The sequence below is a fragment of the Cucurbita moschata genome, unplaced genomic scaffold (genome assembly GCF_002738365.1).
Source record: "Cucurbita moschata cultivar Rifu unplaced genomic scaffold, Cmos_1.0 Cmo_Scf00015, whole genome shotgun sequence".
In the NCBI taxonomy this organism is placed as follows: Eukaryota; Viridiplantae; Streptophyta; class Magnoliopsida; order Cucurbitales; family Cucurbitaceae; genus Cucurbita; species Cucurbita moschata.
In genome coordinates this window covers 1,450,973-1,468,644 of record NW_019268531.1, presented here as the reverse complement: position 1 = coordinate 1,468,644, position 17,672 = coordinate 1,450,973, and the positions used below count along the sequence as shown (strand labels likewise).

General features: G+C 39.5%; 4 protein-coding genes across 7 annotated transcripts; 3 read left to right on the top strand and 1 right to left on the bottom strand.

Annotated features, from left to right (window-relative positions):
- Positions 1 to 628: 628 nt before the first annotated feature.
- Positions 629 to 3,861, bottom strand: LOC111452949 (protein SCO1 homolog 2, mitochondrial). 2 transcript variants are annotated; one of them, XM_023093840.1, is made up of 7 exons: positions 3,287 to 3,861; positions 2,764 to 2,896; positions 2,599 to 2,687; positions 1,514 to 1,711; positions 1,317 to 1,406; positions 1,085 to 1,217; positions 629 to 1,003 (listed from the first exon to the last, which is right to left on the bottom strand). In XM_023093840.1, the coding sequence occupies exons 2-7, from the start codon at positions 2,799 to 2,801 to the stop codon at positions 895 to 897; spliced, it is 657 nt and encodes a 218-aa protein (XP_022949608.1). In that variant the 5' UTR covers positions 2,802 to 2,896; positions 3,287 to 3,861; the 3' UTR covers positions 629 to 894. The 2 variants fall into 2 exon arrangements, with proteins under 2 accessions (XP_022949608.1, XP_022949607.1); XM_023093839.1 differs by having other exon boundaries at positions 2,599 to 2,674; positions 3,287 to 3,858.
- Positions 3,862 to 6,627: 2,766 nt separating this feature from the next.
- On the top strand, positions 6,628 to 9,049 carry LOC111453810 (histone-lysine N-methyltransferase, H3 lysine-79 specific-like). 3 transcript variants are annotated; one of them, XM_023095051.1, is made up of 3 exons: positions 6,628 to 8,281; positions 8,366 to 8,409; positions 8,971 to 9,049. In XM_023095051.1, exons 1-2 carry the CDS (start codon positions 7,060 to 7,062, stop codon positions 8,380 to 8,382), a joined length of 1,239 nt encoding a protein of 412 aa, XP_022950819.1. In that variant the 5' UTR covers positions 6,628 to 7,059; the 3' UTR covers positions 8,383 to 8,409; positions 8,971 to 9,049. The 3 variants fall into 3 exon arrangements, with proteins under 3 accessions (XP_022950819.1, XP_022950818.1, XP_022950817.1); XM_023095050.1 differs by lacking the exon at positions 8,971 to 9,049 and adding an exon at positions 8,624 to 8,952; XM_023095049.1 differs by lacking the exon at positions 8,971 to 9,049 and having other exon boundaries at positions 6,629 to 8,281; positions 8,366 to 8,499.
- Positions 9,050 to 10,413: 1,364 nt separating this feature from the next.
- On the top strand, positions 10,414 to 12,798 carry LOC111453885. Its single transcript, XM_023095172.1, has 3 exons — positions 10,414 to 10,942; positions 11,290 to 12,038; positions 12,132 to 12,798. Exons 1-3 carry the CDS (start codon positions 10,655 to 10,657, stop codon positions 12,625 to 12,627), a joined length of 1,533 nt encoding a protein of 510 aa, XP_022950940.1. The 5' UTR covers positions 10,414 to 10,654; the 3' UTR covers positions 12,628 to 12,798.
- Positions 12,799 to 14,533: 1,735 nt separating this feature from the next.
- LOC111453710 lies at positions 14,534 to 16,311 on the top strand. Its single transcript, XM_023094919.1, has one exon. The coding sequence runs from the start codon at positions 14,645 to 14,647 to the stop codon at positions 16,094 to 16,096; it is 1,452 nt and encodes a 483-aa protein (XP_022950687.1). The 5' UTR covers positions 14,534 to 14,644; the 3' UTR covers positions 16,097 to 16,311.
- The last annotated feature ends 1,361 nt before the right edge of the window (positions 16,312 to 17,672 follow it).

Here is a 17,672-nt window from a genome sequence, read left to right as displayed (position 1 = left end):
TTTTTTTTTTTTTTTTTTTTTTTTTTTTTTTTTTTTTTTTTTTTTTTTGGGATGAATATCAGAAGCAGAAAAGTTAGACGGGGTGTGTGTTTAGATTTGAGAGAGAATCTCCTTGAATTCTTTTTTCTTCTTTTTTGTTGCGAGAAGTTTATAAGGGAAATGGAAAGGAAGAGTTGGAATCCACTAAAAAGAAGGGCTGCTTTTGATGGGGAGTTTAGAATAGAGACACTGACATGAATATATGTAGTGTGTAAACTTTTGACAAAACCTCGGCTCTTTATTTAAGACGTGTAAATATGTACTTGTAGCCATTTATAAACTCCCCCTCTCATTACTCTTTCTTCCTCCCCCTTCAATTATTAGAAACTTTAGTTATTTTGAAATTCTAAATTAGCCAACTTACTACTAAAGAAAAAAAAAAAAAAGCTTTTTGGACGCTGTTGGTGTACAGTAAAAGGGGAAAGTGTTTGAGGTCTGAAACGTCCACCCAGCAGTGTTCTAAATTCCACACTTGTAAAGCTCCCAAGTTTATCTCCCCTCCCCTGCTTTACTTCCCCCCTTAAAAACAATCCCAATTACTTGGTTGATTATGCAACCTAAATGGAAATGGACTATGAAAGGCCCAATATTAGAATTCCAAACCCATGTCTTCCATAATCGAATAGGTTGGATTATAGTGATGCTGTATTATTATTTATCCCAACCCAACTCACAAAGTTGAACAAAAAAATTGACTTTTTCTGTTTACACTATTATACTACTAATGGACATCTGAAGGGTTGAAATTCAGGTAATAAACTCAATCTAACACCTCCAAGGCTTTCACTGAATGACTAGAAAGAAGCTTACAACAAATAGGAATGCAAAGGAAAGAACTTGAAGACCTGTTGGTAATTAGTGAGCAGTTTTCTGTAGTGCATTCAGTATGGCTTGTGATAGCTCTTCAGCATTGTACTCGATTCCAAAGCATCTCATAACCTCCAGGTTTGGACTCAACAAATACCTGATTGTTTTTCCGCATTATACATACATTATTATTCAAGTCCTAATGAGAAAAAACAGTCAGCAGTGTCAGGTGGCTTACATTTTGTGTGAAGAATCGATAAGATAATCGTTGCCATCCTCTTCAATCTTCTTAAAGTAAACACGGTATTCCTGTGCCATTTGCCTTACTGCTGCAACTGGCCCAGTCAGTCCTATAAGTCTTGGATCAAACTCTGCAGTCCAAAGATGATGGGAAAAAATAAGGGAAACGTCCACCAAAATATATTTATCTGGACAATATGTATCATCTTCAGGAAGAGGAAAAGACTGACCTTTAAGGTAAGCACAAAGATGTGATGGGTTATCTCGTTGTGGATCAATTGTGACAAATACAGGTCGAACCTTGACGCTATGTCTAGACTCTTATTCACAGAACCATAAACAAATAAATAAAGCAAGAGAGGCAGTAAACGGCAACACCATATAAAGGGATAGTGCAAATGTTGCAGTTTTTCAAGTAGTGAAATACCTAATATGTTTATAGCCTTGGACATAATCTGGAGTTGCTCTGGCACAACATCAGGAGACGAAGTGTAACCAAAGTAGAGGAGAGTCCAATTCCCCCGAAGATCTTTCTCTGTTACAATTCTTTTCTCTGTATCAATAAGAGCAAAAGGGCCCCCAATAACTGGTCCTTTAACTACGTTTACAGAGGTGCTTCCCTGCCCTGAGTAGAAGAAGACACTTTAGTTGTCTTTAAATCTGAAGCATTTAAATATTGTCCCCAAAATCAATCCGAAACTTATTCCACATGCTGCCTCAGGCTCATTAAAAGTCATTCGTGTGCCAAAATCTTCAGAGCATAAACTTGATCATGCAGTATTACAACGCTAATATCAACAAGTTTACCACTGCCACGCATCACTGTCTCAGCAGGGTTGAAAAACTAAACAGAACAGCCATTCATATCAGGAGTTGTAAAAGCCCATAAATTCCCAGTATAGTTTAGAGACATGGCAAATAGGATATGCATATAGTGTTGAGGATTGTTGGGAGGGAGTCCCACATTGGCTAATTAAGGGGCTAATTAAGGGGATGATCATGGATTTATAAGGAATAAATCTCTATTGGTATGAGGCCTTTTGGGGAAACCAAAAGCAAAATCATGAGAGCTTATGCTCAAAGTGGACAATATCATACCATTGTGGATATCCGTAATTCCTAACTTATAAGCACAAATCTAAACGTTTTCATAATCCATATAAAAAGAGGTTACTATTCAGGCCATTCAAGCTTGATTTGAATCTTCTACTTCCTCATTTCCCTATCCTATGCATAGAGGAGTCAAGGAAATCCACAACAACTACTGGATGATTGATTGCACAGCTACCTATGGTTTCTTGTGGTAAGAGACCCCCAATAGAGTAAAACTAAAAGCGAACAAATCATAGTTATATAGAACCTTGTATAATGGTCATCCCAAATCCAAACAGAACCGTCTGTGCTATATTTTCTTTCTTAAGTCTTAATATAGACAATAATTATGAAACTTATTTGCAGCGAAACTAATTAACAATGGTGGCCAATATCAAATAAAAAAGCACAAACAAAAACCTTTCAAGACAGCTCTTCTCTCATCGTTATAATGAACAAAGGCAGCTAACCCAACAAACCCCATGACCGCAGCTGGCTGCACAAAAATACTAACAATAAGAGTAAAGTAAAGAAATTGAAAAGGAGAATTTTGAATCTAAAAGATGAGGGAGGGTCAGGTCATACAATGATATAAGTAGCCCATGAACGAGAAGTATGTGCATCTACAGAAATGACAGGATGGACTTCTGGTCTTTCCTTATTGTATTTTGATGCTGTGGAATATCTGCAGGACCGAACGCTAATTGATGGATGTAACCTACGTCAAAATTTCTCTTAGTAAACAATGACAATCTAGCCCATAACTGTACTGGAAGTCACTTGATTATCAGCTACATGTCATGGTTTTACATTAGAAGAAACAGGACCCACGATTACGTAACTCCATACGATCGCAATTCAATATAATCACATCTCGTGTGAAGTTAGTAAGCAAAACTCGGGAAAATTTGGCGAAAACCCTACGCTTCCACTTGGTAAACGAATACATCGAATTGCATTGATACAAATGACAGACCAACTCAGCAGGATAATGGTTTGCACATGCGGCGTTCGGATTCAAAGATAGATAATCAGCAGCCATAAAAACACAACACAATACCAACAATCGAAGGATAGGAATCAGTTGTAAAGGGTTTAAGGGAAAAACCTTCGAAGTAGACAGCGAGCATGAGGGGAGTGGAGTTTGGAGGGAGAGAAAATAGAACGAGAAGTGAGCATATTTGTTCCGTGGGGAGAGAATTTTATGAGCTTCTGAACAATCGTGGCTTAGACCAAAGACCCATTTCAATTGTTACGCGCCTTGCTCCCCAAGATTGCCTACCTTCTAAAACTATCCCAATCGGCATAGATTTTGACTTTCCAGGATATCAATTTTCAGCCTGTAAGTGCAACACAATCTTGCTGCCCCCAGATTCCTTCGCTTCCCTTGATTAAACAGCGACGCCGGATTGCGGTTCCCTCCACCTTCCCCCGCCCCCAATTCTTTAGAATGTTTTCTGGGCCTTCACTGCATACGCCCCGATGTCCGTGCCAAGATTTCGGTCCACTTCTACGGCCTCTAAAAGAGCCCATAACTGGATGGCTTCTACCCTATACATTAAGGCCCAATCAAAATTCCGAAGCAATTACAATTTTTGTGCCATAACTCATAAATTTTCCTGCCATAACCCTCATTCATTGGAGACCGCGAAGCCCTTCAAAAACATTCAACGTGCATACTCAAAGGACAAAGGTTATGGTATTATAAACCAGTTGCATAAAAGCCTAAGAAAGAAATTTAAAATCGTTACCGTACTGTCACAGCACAGATGGGCCAAAGCAGCAACCTAACCCAGTCCAAGTTTGACCCAACTCAAGATCAAACGCTCCAACTCCATCACCTTGTCTGCCCCGACACATCAAACTCCAATGTCATTAATTCAATAAAATTAGCGGTGGTCCTTGTAGCAGGTAAACTTTTTTTCCTTTTTCGTCTTTGTTTCTGAAGAAGTGGTTGCAAAAATAATGCGATTTGTCGGAAATAATAAGGATCAACGAATACCCACCTGAGGTTGAGTGGTCGAAATTGTTTAGGGCTTCTTATGCTTTATTTTTTGGGTACAAATTATGGAATGTGCAACTAAAATTAAAATATGATTTTAAATAGAAACTGAGAATTTGGGACGAGGGCGATGGGTTTCTAACTTATTTGAATTTTCTCACGTTCATGAATCTTCTTACCACCCGGATATGGACTCGATGTCTCACAAATATATTTGAAAGATATTTAGTAAAAATCTAAATACAATAGATATTTGGTAAATAATTGAGAGATATAAAATTGAAACGTACCTACCTAAATACTAAAGCTATCAGTAATAAAACTTTTAGCCAGCATTCTTCTTTCTATTTTTTCTCTTCTGTTCCTTGCGTTCATCTTTATCGAGTGCGTGCGTTCGTTGAGTGATCCTAACAATTCATATCAGAGCTAACAACTGGTATCGATCCTAACATTAACGTATATTGAGGGAGAGTTGGAGTTTATTATTCATCCCTACAATATAAAATATTAATTTAAATAGGACCATATCGTAATAGTCGTACTCGGAAGCTTATTCATTGGACGATGATGGGATTCATAAAGTCCATTGAGTTTAATATTTATTCAACTCAACCTTTTATCTTTTTCTAAGGACGAAAAAAGTGGAACCAAAATGAAAAATAATAATCAATTTCATACTCGATAAACCTCTATCTTGAACTTGAAGAATTAAAAAACAATCAATTTCATGAAGGACCAAAACTTTATTTATCATGTAATCAACCACTCCACATTCCTTTAAAACTTTCAGATTTTCGTATATACCACGTTAGTCGAATACGACTCTCCACAAAAATATGATATTGTCCATTTCGAGTTTTAGGTTTCTTCAAAAGACTTCATGCCAATGAAGAGAGTATTATTTGATTATAAACTCATGATCATTCCCTAAATTAACGGACGTGGGACTTTCATCGTCCAACATATCAAACTCCCTCATACACATAAGTTGAATGAAACGAAAATGAATTGCGATAAATGGGAATATGGATTGGAATTATAGAGTAAGCAAGAACACACATTTTGATGTAATGGAGATAGAAATAAATAAAAGGCATTGAAAGCAAAGAGCAATGAATGAGAACAAAAAAACGACGCCTAACCAAACCTTTTGTTCCTCCTTTCCATATCGCGTTCTCAATCCCTTTCTGACTATAGTTGAAGTAAATTGCAGGAATAGCAAAGGCATGAGTAAGAATCACGTTCCCAGAACTGTTCTCTGTTTCAAATATAAAAAAGAAGAAAGGAAAAACAAACCCAGATTATGAGGATAGTGGATTACGGGGCCCCCATCTGGATACCCATCTCAATTGGTACAAAGTTTTTTACAATTATCAGATCCAAATGATGGCTTGAATTGAGGTCAGGCCACTCCCTCCCGCCCCTTCAATCCAATGGCTCTCATTAATGGCCTTCCTCTTCCTGCTTCCTGCTCATCAATCCAACCCACAGTTTCACTCAATATGACGCCAACGTCTCATCATTCTCCTTTTGTTTCTTTCATAACCAAATTATTGTTCTACCTTTAACCTTTTCTTAATTCCACTTTTTTTTTTTTTTTTCTCTTTTTAAATTATTATTATTATTCACACAAAATATGATTCTACCCCTCAAAATGTGAAAGATGTGAGGCCTCAACATCAACCATAAATTACCATAGATATATATATGGATAGATAGATATGGTGTTGTCTACGGGTCCAAAATCATCATAATTAGCATACATATTCAACTTGGCTTCTGCTACATCTCATCTCCAATAGGAAAACGAAATTTGATGTCTACTTTGAATTCTTTGTACTCCCAACACAACGCTGGGATATCACCCCTTATTATGACAACAACAGCCGCTTTCATTTGCCCCATTTTGAATTAAATTGCCTAATAGCCCTATTATTATCAATAAATATGTTCACAACAAAAATAAATCTCTCAAATAAAATTCATGCACGCACCGACACTGCATTACCCATCAACTTACAATTTTCTTATTTTCATTTACATAATTATGTTTAAAATTCAGTCATTCATTCATTCTCTCTCTCTTTTTTTTTTTTTCCTTCTCTTTATTGACATTATTATTATTATTATTATTATTATTATTATTATTATTATTATTATTATTATTATTATACGGCACAAACCACACGCAGGGGTATATGTCAGAAGAACGTGAAAGTACAAAATTGGGCTTGGGATATGTGTGGAAAAGTATAATGATGGTGGTGATTTTCTTGACTTTTTGTAATACTCAACAACCCTCTCTATTGATTCATTTTATTTATATTAAAAAAACAAAAATCAGAAAATGTTTAATCAATAATTGTGATTTGATTTTTTTTTTTTATAGGGTTTTTGGTGGTATAATATTATTTAGATTAAGAGCGGATGAAAAGCAGGCAAGTTGCATTTACTTCGACTCTGTTTGTAGCATTCTGGAGTTTCCATCTTATCTCACATGGATGCCCCACGTATGATCCTTTTCCCGTCGAGTAAAACCACGCCCAGAAGCAACCTCTCTTTTTCGCAGCAAACCCCTCTCCCCCAATTATAAACACCACGAACCCCCACCCTTCTCTCCTCTTCTTCGTCTTCTTCCTCCAAATTGAAGGGTTTTCAGTGGAGCTTCCACTGTACAACTCCACCTCTGCAACCTCCGATTGTGTCGGTTGTTTTTCCGGTGGCTTTTTTCTCTCCTACCCCTTTCTCAAATGGGTTTCTTATGATATTATGAGGGGGCAATCGGCGGCAGAGCAGCTTTAATTTTTTCTTTTTGGTTCTGCACCTGTGGTACACCTTGCGTGTGTCCGTACATCTTGGCCTTGTTTGGGTGTTTCGTGATGGATTCTGGGAGTAGTGCAAGTATACAAAGCTCGAGTGGCGGCGAAGAAGAGTACGATTCACGCGCGGAGGGGGGGCTCTCTGGTTTCTTAAACAATCCGTCACGGCATGTCGGCCCCATAGCTACTAAGCCCAATCCACCCCCACTATCCGTACATCCTCCAGCGACGCACCACCCTCATTCTTCCTCTTCCCTCTTCGACCCTTTCTCCAACTTCGCCCATCATTTACCCACTCGATCACCTCAAAATTCCCTTCCCAATCTCGACTTCCTCTGTTCCAGAAACCCCAGGTCCGACCACGACCCGATCCAACTTCCCGCCTCCATTTCCATGCTCCCTTCTTCCTCTCAACCCCAATCGTTTATGACGGCCACCAATAGTCAATTGCAATTGCAACTCCCTCATCAAGTCACCCCAACTAATGTCCAAGCTCCACGGGGTTTAACTTTCACCGCGGATCGAACCGACGTCGTTCATAATCATAACAACAACAACAACAACACTGGTACTGGTAGCAACGCCTCTGCTCGTAACCCGAGGAAGCGAACCCGAGCGTCGAGGAGAGCCCCAACCACCGTCCTCACCACAGATACTTCCAATTTCAGAGCCATGGTCCAGGAATTCACTGGGATTCCAGCACCTCCCTTCACACCTGCATCCTGTTTCCCCAGAGCAAGAGTGGAGCTTTTTGGCGGCACCTCTTCCACCTCTTCCCCACCCTACCTACTCCGCCCATTTCCCCAAAAGCTACCTCCTTTTCCTTTCAATTCCCCTGATACTACTACTACTACTACTACTGCTACTTCTTCTTCTACAAATACTTCCCTTCTCTCACCATCCTCCCATTTTCTTCTCCCCAAACAGAATCATCATCTGTCCTCTATTTTCAATCTCCAGCCCCCTCCCCCTCTCCACCAACCTAATATAAATCTCCTCGCCTCCGACCTTCAAGTTTCCCTTGATACTGCCCAAACCACATCCGAGCCCCGTCCTAATCACCATCTTCATCAAACGCATCTCCCAGAAGAATTCCTTTCTGGGAATATTCTTCCGCCAAGTTGGGACATTGGCGGCGGCGGCGGCGGAGGAGGAGGAGCGTCCATGAATACCAAATACTGTGGCGGTACTAGAGTTAACAACAACTATTCAGCCTCTTCTTCTTCTTTGGATTTTCATGGTGATAAAGGGTCCTCCGAGAATGTGACGACTAGGAGTGAAGGTATGATAGAATCTTGGATTTGTTCGTCAGATTAATTAATTACTTAATTAATCCTCATCTACATCTACCATCTACCATACCCAGATGCTTATGAGGCATGAGAATCACAGACCCACATCGAAGTAGAGGTATAATTATCCAAATCACTCGCCTTCCTCTCCCCAATTTTATTATGTACATCACAATACAATACACTTCCATTTTGGGATTTCCTCTTCTTTTTTTTTTTCTTTCCAATTTCTCATACCTTTCTCTTCTTCTTACATATTCCTATAATTATTATTTCAATTCCCACACTCTCTTCTTTTTATTTATTTTCTTAATGTTTCCAAATAATAAAGGGGAACAGACAGCTTGGTGTTGCTACTGCTAAACCATCCTCCTACTGTTTCTACATTCTCAGACTTCACTTGTTTGCAGTAGCCTAGTAAGCAAGCAGCATGGCCTCTCATGTTTCTCATCTTTCATTTCACTCTCTCTCTCTCTCCACTCTCACCAGACAACATGTTTTTTGTTCTTTTGTTAATTAAATAAATAAAAAGAACAGCAGCTATCATAATTTAGGAGCGATTAGAGGCGAGATTTGAGGAATGGGTAGCCGCCATAATCTGTCTGGGATCTTTAAACCAGTACATTTTTATTTCTCATATGCATTATCTTCATGTGCATTACCAATTCCGAGTCTGCAGGCAGGTTTGGAAACCGGAGGTTGATGTAGATGGGTGCCCCAAATTAAAGTAGAGCTTTTTACCTGTCTCTCTAACCTCTAGAGCTTGTTAGGAAACTTTCATCATCTTCTCAAACAAAATATCCTCCCCTTAATTGAGGCTCGATTCTGTCTTAGTCATACTTTCGAGGAGGCTCAACTCATTTTTTCGACATTTGAGGATTTACTATTGACACGACTAAGTTTAGAGCATGACTCTAATACCATGTTAGACGAACACGACTCTCCATTGAGATAGTACTCTTTGATTATAAATCCACGATGATTCAACCCGGGTAACCTCCCATTTTCTCTTACAAATCACGGTTACATGAGGCAGATGATATGAAATTTGGTAATGTTTGAAGATGGAAACAATGTTCATAGTATTGGCGTTATGCATGCAATTATTTAAATGAAAAGAGGAAGAAAAAAAAAAGTGGGTTTGGATGTTTGGGATGAAGCACATGGGAATTCGTGAGGGAGAAGCACCAATTTCGAAGTTGGTGCTTGATTGGACTATCATTGTCTTTATTTTAATACCATCATAAATGCTCTAATGTTTTGGCGGAAATTGTAGTTTTGTTTACATGCAATTTGTGTAATCAACGCATTGAAGTCAGCTCTAGTCCTACCTCACAGGGTGGAGACCACCCTCGTAAACTCAACAATTTCTTCAATTTCCATAATCACCCAGCTCTCTATCGTAATCGAGATTAACCTCCTAATTCATTTAAGATACTAGATATGGATTATTACTATATTTGTAAATGAAAATAGATATGGATTGGACCCATAATTATCAATTTTATAATTATTTCCAACTCAACAAAAAATGTATAAAATACCATAATTTTTTTAGTATGATTTTAAATTGAGGTTTAAGAAAAATGGAAAGAATATGTTAGATTATTAGTGTTATTAGAAAGCTGAATAATTGAGCCTTTTGTGTCCGGCATACAACAATGATGAGGAATGGGGTTTTGTAACTCCAGAATTTAGGCTCTAAAGTTTAATTTGATCATAATGAAGCGTTAATTGTGTTGACTTTAGCATTACCATAACCCTTTCTAAAAGGTCTTTTAATTTTATCATAAAAATTACAAGATTCGAATATTTTAATGTTTGAGTAGTAGGATCTGATTGGATGACATGGGAATGGATGCTTTCGGTGACTCATTTTCAACCAATCCCATGCTCACACGTTTCAGCTTCACGTCATGCTCGCGTCATATACTTCACTTCTTTCTTTGGGCTGGGCCTCATGTCGATTCTCTATTTGGGCTTCGGCCCAGTATTCTGGCTATTTTATATCCAATTTAATTTTGTCGATAAAAGTAACGAATTAGATCCCTTCCTTGGCTCACACTGAAAGCGCTTTTTTTGAGGCAACAAATATTGAGAAAACCAAGTAATTGGTAGCGAACCCCATTTAATTATACAAGAAAATGGTTAAATTACTTCGGAAACTATACATTTTCAAATCTTATTCAAACAAAAGATTGGTCCTTCATTCGGGTCAACAAGTGCAGCTTCAACGAACATCGCCCAAGCTGAAGCCTTGGGTCAACACACTTCTCCCGTGCCGCCCGCTACCGATTGAGGACAAAGGGCTTCAAAATTCGTAGCGGGGAAGGCTGTTTGTGGACACCAAACAGCGTTCCAAGATGAAATCTGAGGCGGTGACATTGATATTGGTGAATCTGGCTGCTATTATGGAGAGGGCCGATGAGTCCCTGTTGCCTGGAGTTTACAAGGAAGTTGGAGCCGCTCTTCACACCGATCCCACTGGCTTGGGATCCCTAACTCTCTTCAGATCTCTAGTTCAGTCTTCTTGTTACCCTTTAGCTGCTTACTTAGCTATGCATCACAACCGCGCCCATGTCATCGCTTTAGGGGCTTTTCTCTGGGCCGCCGCCACTTTTCTCGTTGCCCTTTCCTCCACATTCTTGCAGGTTCCTCTTTCTCGTCTCTCTCCATTTATGCATCTACTGTAAGGCCTGCATATCTGTGTCTCTGATTTCAAATATTAGTGGACACTAACCTCAAAATTTGAGTAATCTTATTAGGAAATGTATTAAATAGTGAAATTTGAAGTAAAAACATAATCGGTTTAGGACCTTATAGGATAGAAATCACACCTCTCCACAATAGTATGATATTGTCAACTTTGAGTATAAGCTCTAGTGACTTTGTTTACCAATAGAGATAGTATTCTCCCTTATATAAACCCACGATCTTCCACTAAATTGATCAATGTGGGACTAAACCTCTCAATGGTAATCTTTGATGATCATATTAGGTGGCAATTTCCAGAGGCTTAAATGGTATCGGTCTTGCCATAGTGGTACCTTCCATTCAGTCCCTCGTTGCTGATTCCACTGATGATAGCAACCGTGGGTTGGCTTTTGGATGGCTACAACTAACTGGAAATCTTGGTTCGATCATTGGTGGGCTTTCTTCTGTTTTAATGGCCTCCACATCTTTCATGGGAATCCCCGGATGGAGAATTGCCTTCCATCTCGTTGGTCTGATTAGTGTCATAGTTGGTATGCTAGTATGGCTTTTTGCAGACGATCCACGCTTTTCCGAGATTGATGGAACAACGAAGGACCAACCACGCAAGCCATTCTGGTCAGAAATGAAGGATCTAGTTAAAGAAGCAAGGTCAGTTTTAGGGATCCAATCTTTCCAGATAATAGTAGCTCAGGGGGTTGCAGGATCATTTCCCTGGTCGGCTTTGTCGTTTGCTCCTATGTGGCTTGAACTCATCGGCTTTTCTCACAAGAAAACAGGATTTCTGTGGACTCTCTTTATAATTGCTGGTTCATTGGGTGGACTTTTTGGAGGAAGAATGGGAGATATCTTATCAAAACGCTTTCCCAATTCAGGAAGAATAGTTCTGTCTCAGATAAGCTCAGGTTCTGCCATTCCTCTGGCTGCAATTTTGCTGCTGGTTTTGCCGGACGATCCATCCACAGCGTTCTTGCATGGACTGGTTTTGTTCATAATGGGTTTCAGCATGTCATGGAATTCACCAGCAACTAACAAGTATGTGTTCATCAACTAGAACAAAAATCTAATGCACTTTACAGCTCTATATAATATGGCAATTGCTGCATTCTGAATTGGTGTATTGTACAGTCCAATATTTGCAGAGATAGTCCCAGAGAAGTCCCGCACAAGCATCTATGCATTGGATCGATCATTTGAGTCGATTCTGTCATCGTTTGCTCCTCCTGTTGTTGGTGTTCTGGCCCAGCATGTGTATGGATATAAGCCAGTTGCAAGAGGATCCTCAGATTCTGCTCAGATTGAAGCTGATAGAGAGAATGCAAAATCACTAGCCAGGGCACTCTATACAGCCATTGGTATTCCAATGTCACTGTGCTGCTTCATCTACTCTTTCCTGTATTGCTCATATCCAAGAGACCGAGAGCGAGCTAGAATGCACGCCCTGATAGACTCTGAAATGCTGCAGCTGGAGTCTACTACCACTACTATTTCAATGGCCAAAGATGTGGATTATAAGGATCAAACAGAGATCGACCTTATCTATGAAATTGAAGACGGTCTTGATTTCAACGACAGCGATGAAAATCATCTTCTTAATCATCAGCTAACAGTTTCTGATGCTTAACCGTAACTTACAGGAAATAACGCGGGAAATGTTGATCAACACGATCCAAAGCAGCATTTGATGCAGATTTGTTGAGGCCATCTTCTTTGAAACTTTATACAAAATACGATATTTTTGTAATTACGCTCGCTATTTCACTGCGTGGATCACTTCATTGACAGTGATGAAAAACATGTTGTTCCTGGTGAAGTAGTAACAGAGCTGGATTTGGCATCGTACCTCAATATAAAAAAGTATATCTAAAAAACTATAAACGCAAGGAGACATATATTTGATCTTCAGCCTAAAGCTCTTATACCAAATCATACGTGGAAATCACTACGAGGGGAGTAAGATTCGGATTATCTTGTTGATTAAATATCTTAAGGCAAGAACATTATTTGAGATTTGAATCACTCCACAAGCAAGATCGAATCACGTCTAGCTTAAATGATTCTTGTTGATCAAATATCTCAAGGCAAGAAGACTTAATCGAGATTCGAATCACTCCACAAGCAAGATTGATCATGTCGAGTTTGAATGATTCTACATAAAACATAAACTACATAGAAATAAACAAACTTAGTCATTGGCTAAAGAAGAACACAAATGTTTCTTTTACTGTATTTTTCAAGTCTATTTACAAATACAACGTACATGACTTTATATAACCTTAAAATGAAACTATCATACTTCAAGTCTATTTACAAATACAACGTACATGACTTTATATAACTTTAAAATGAAACTATCATACGCATTGCAAGAGTTGTAACATTCATGCCATAATTAACATCGTAACTAATGTAAATAAGAAGTCTTTAAATTACTCCCCAGGGTAATTTACCCAAAATTTATAACATAAAACTTCATTCTTTTTCAATGTTGCATGAATTGAAATATCTTTCGATAATTTCAATAATATTTTATTAGAATTGATGTGTTTTAGTTCGTATCAATATTTTTTTTAACATTTAAAATTTACACAACTATAATAGACAATCTCTTCATTTAGTGATCCACATGGAGAGAGAACCCACCATCAATCATTTATTTATGAGGCACCTTTAAAGTGCCCTCCAAAAGTAACCCCCTTTTCCCTTTCCACATTTGTTTCCCTTTCACTTTCGTGTAAGTAAGTTAAAATTTTGATTTATAATCATAATAGTAGATCGGTAATAAATTGTAGTTGGATGTTAATTTTTCACTCATAATCTATAATTTTGTATTTTTGGGTCAGTATTTGACGTTAATTAACATGAAATTAAATGGGCGTTTTGATACATAAGGTAAGACAAATCAGTGGGTGCTAGTTTGGTCCCTTCTCTTGTCGTCTTGGAAATCTAATCAATAGAGACATAAATGCAGATCTCTTGACTACATCGGTCCATATGAGGTGGAGCTTTCTGTGAACTTCGATATTTAATTCCCACATGGGTCCCACTACGATCGGACGGTGGAATCTTTCCCTTCTCCTATTTACTCTCATCTTCCCAGGAACGAGCCTCCGCGGACCACCACTAATTCACTCCCACGACGGGCCCATAACTTAGGATCCTCGTTTCTAACCCGGGTTTGCAGGTCGCCGGTAAGTCTGGTGGGCCCGCCCAAGATAATAAAAATTATTGGAGATAAAATAATGTTTAATAATAATGAATGTATGTAGATCTTTTAATTCTTAGAAGTAAAATATTGGACATAAATTTTTTGTGATTATATTCTTTAAAGAGGTTAGTTGGAAATCAAGTTTTAGTGAAATTCTAGGTGTGAAGCATCACCATATTATAAATGCAATACTAAAAAAGGGTCATCTAAATTGTACACTCTTTTAAAGAAGAACAAATGAGAAAGGAGTGTTGTAAGAGTATGAGTTTAAATTGTCAAAAAGAGTGGAGCAAAAGATGAAATAATTGATCACGGAAAGCGATGGGAGGCAGCCACGACGCAAGTGAAAACGCGTACACTAACAGTAATACTGCGCTCTGCTTTGGTTTGCTTTGCTCCATTCCATCGCCATGTGAGGCTGACCTATTTAAAAATGTATTCCTCATCCCCACCTTTTGCATTGACATCCTCCCTCACTCCCCCACTTCCTTCTACTTCACTCACTCTTCGAATTCAGCGGCTCTTGCAGAGGAGAACCCAGATTTCAGAAATGGTGGGTTTCAGAGCTTCCAAGGTATTTATGCTCTTTCTTGTTTTGGTCCTTTTTGCTGCGGCTTCTCGCTTATGTGTGCGCGCACAATCTGAATCTCCAAACGGAGGGTTGTTTCGAGGAGGAGGAGGAAGGAGAGTTTTGGAGGCGGTGGAAGAGGAGCACGCCAAGAACAAGAACAAGAAGTCCACCGATGCCTTACCGACCAAAACTCAGAACAAGCTCCTTAAACCTCCCACCCAATCCTTAAAAAACCAGACCAAGCTCATTAGCAACAATTTCTCCACCAAAAACAAGACCATGCTTGGTAAAGCTAAGAATTCCACGGAACTGGCATCTGGTGGTAACCTGTCCAAGGTTGGGCTGAAGAAGCTCAATGCCACCGCCAAGTTCCCAAAGCTGAATTCCACATCGAAATCCTCCAATTCTACCAAAACCACTTCGTTCTCTGCCAAGAAATCCTCAGATCTACTCAAACTAAGCACACCCAAGAACAAAACGACGACGCCCAATTCCACAAAGCAATCCCAAACCACCCATCTCGACAAATCAGAGAACAAACCGAAGCAGGAAAAACCCAAGAAACAAGCTCAGACCAAAGCAAAAGCCAGTTGGGTCGACGAAGATGAAGACGATGATTTGGTGTCGGAATTCAGAGATCTAACCACGAAATTTCAGAAAACTTTGATCCCAGACCTTGCGAGAATCTCCACCACTTCCAAGGCATACATTACGAAAGCCAACAAACAAATGACAATGGGATTTAAACCCATTGTGGGTAACAAGTATGCATCCACCATCGCTTCCCTCATCTCCTTCGCATTCATTTTGATTCCGTTAATCTTGGTGAGTCTTTTATTCAATCGAATCAAGGCTTATTTCTCACTCCAAAAGGTCCTAATCTTCATCCAAGTGTACCTTGCAATCTACTTCGGCATCCTCTGCTTCTCCTCCGTGGTCACTGGGCTGGAGCCGCTCAAATTTTTCTACTCCACCTCGCAATCCACCTACATTTGCTTACAGGTGATGCAAACCCTTGGATACATCCTGTATCTGCTGCTACTTGTGATGTACCTGGTGCTAGTGTTCTCCACCGACTGTGGGATGGGGTCCAGGATGTTGGGTCTGGCACAGACCTTCGTCGGGTATGCAGTCGGGTTGCATTACTATGTGTCGGTGTTCCACAGGATGGTTCTACACCAGCCGCCCAAGACAAACTGGAAAATTCATGGGATTTACGCCACGTGCTTTCTGGTGATTTGCGCGTTCGCGGGGGCGGAGAGGAGGAAGAAGGCCTACTTGGAAGAGGACGGAGCAGAGGGCAAGAAGAGTTGATTCAATTGAATGAAGAATTTTTTTTTAAAAAATTTTAAAAATTAAATCTTTGTTGTTTCGTCTTGAATCTCTTACTGTTTATTGTTGGGCATTGTAGCACCACCCCAATTGATGAAAACCAAAGCAAAAGAAGGGTGCCATTGGGGTAGCCTATTATTACATCACATTATTGTTGGCAAACAAAAGTAGTTATTTCTTTGACTTTTGGTACTCAACTCTGAGTCCGGTGATATAAAAAGACGTTGGATTTGGCCCTTTGGGGGTCCATTGGGATTGGAAGAGTAAATTGCAGAGTGAAATGGGGATTGGTTTTGTCTGTTTTAGAAGATGGGAAGGCGTTGTGTCGGTGGCTGTCGGTGGCTGCGTTGCGATGGGGGCTATTTTTATTTAATGTACCCACCGACTTTTGAACGTTGAAATGCGGCTACTTGTTTCATTAACACACCCGCGATGGGGGACCTTCTACCCCTCCAAATTGCCTCTCCTAGGATTTATAATACCCACCTACCTTTCTTACAAATTCACGTTTTCCAAGTTCCAATCTCGGTTCCATTATGGAACTTCGATAATATACTACGGGTTCGCTTTTAAAAATAACTTAAATTATTTACCCCTTTTGGGACCTAACGTCCTTACCGGCACACCGCCTCGTGTCTACCCCCTTCAGAGAACAGCGAGAAGGCTGACACATTGTCCAGTGTATGGCTCTGATACCATTTGAAACGACTCAGACCCGCCGCTAGTAGATATTGTCCTATTCGAGCTTTCCCTTTAAGGCTTCCCCTCAAGACTTTAGAGCGCCTATGGTAGGAGAAGGTCTCCACCCCAACTAACGTGTGACAACACAATTCCAGTATCAATTCCTAAGTGGGATCAGTCAATTGGGTTAGCTCCAAAGTGGGACCAATGTGGGATCACTATTTAGAAGATGGAGTTGGTGTATGGGTTGACCTGTTTGACCTATGCTTACTCATTCGCACATTTCTCATGTCCGTATTAGGGAATGTGGAATAAATTAAGAGGATGTTATTGCTAATAATAAAAATAATATTTTTAATGCCATGTTGATATTTATTATATACTTGTCCTAGTCATCCTCTTGTCATCTTTTTATGCATAATAATATTTAACAGAAAAATTAAATTAAAATCAAAGATGGTCAAACTAATGCAAATGTTTGTAAGATAAATTAAAAAGATATATAGTAACAGATCATAGCATTGATTATTTTAAAAGTAGACTATAGTTTAATAAAAGTGAGACATTGCGAAGGAAAAAATGGGTAAAATTTGAAGGCCCAAATGAGTTGGGTAGGTGGAAGAGGTGGATATAAAGGGAGGGAGTGTGTTGGGGGCCCAAATGGGCTGGTGCTGGTGAAACGGAAACAGGAGGAAGGCGCTGCCGCTGGTCCCCTTCCGAAGCTAAGTCCCAACTCTGGCGCTCTGTGACTTCACCATTTGCTGCGCATTTAGAGATTTCAGTGAAAGGGACGTCACTTCACACTCACCTGAAAAACATTGGCCTTTCCTTCGTTGCAGTCCAGTCCAGTCCAGTCCACTTCTTATTTCGAAACCCA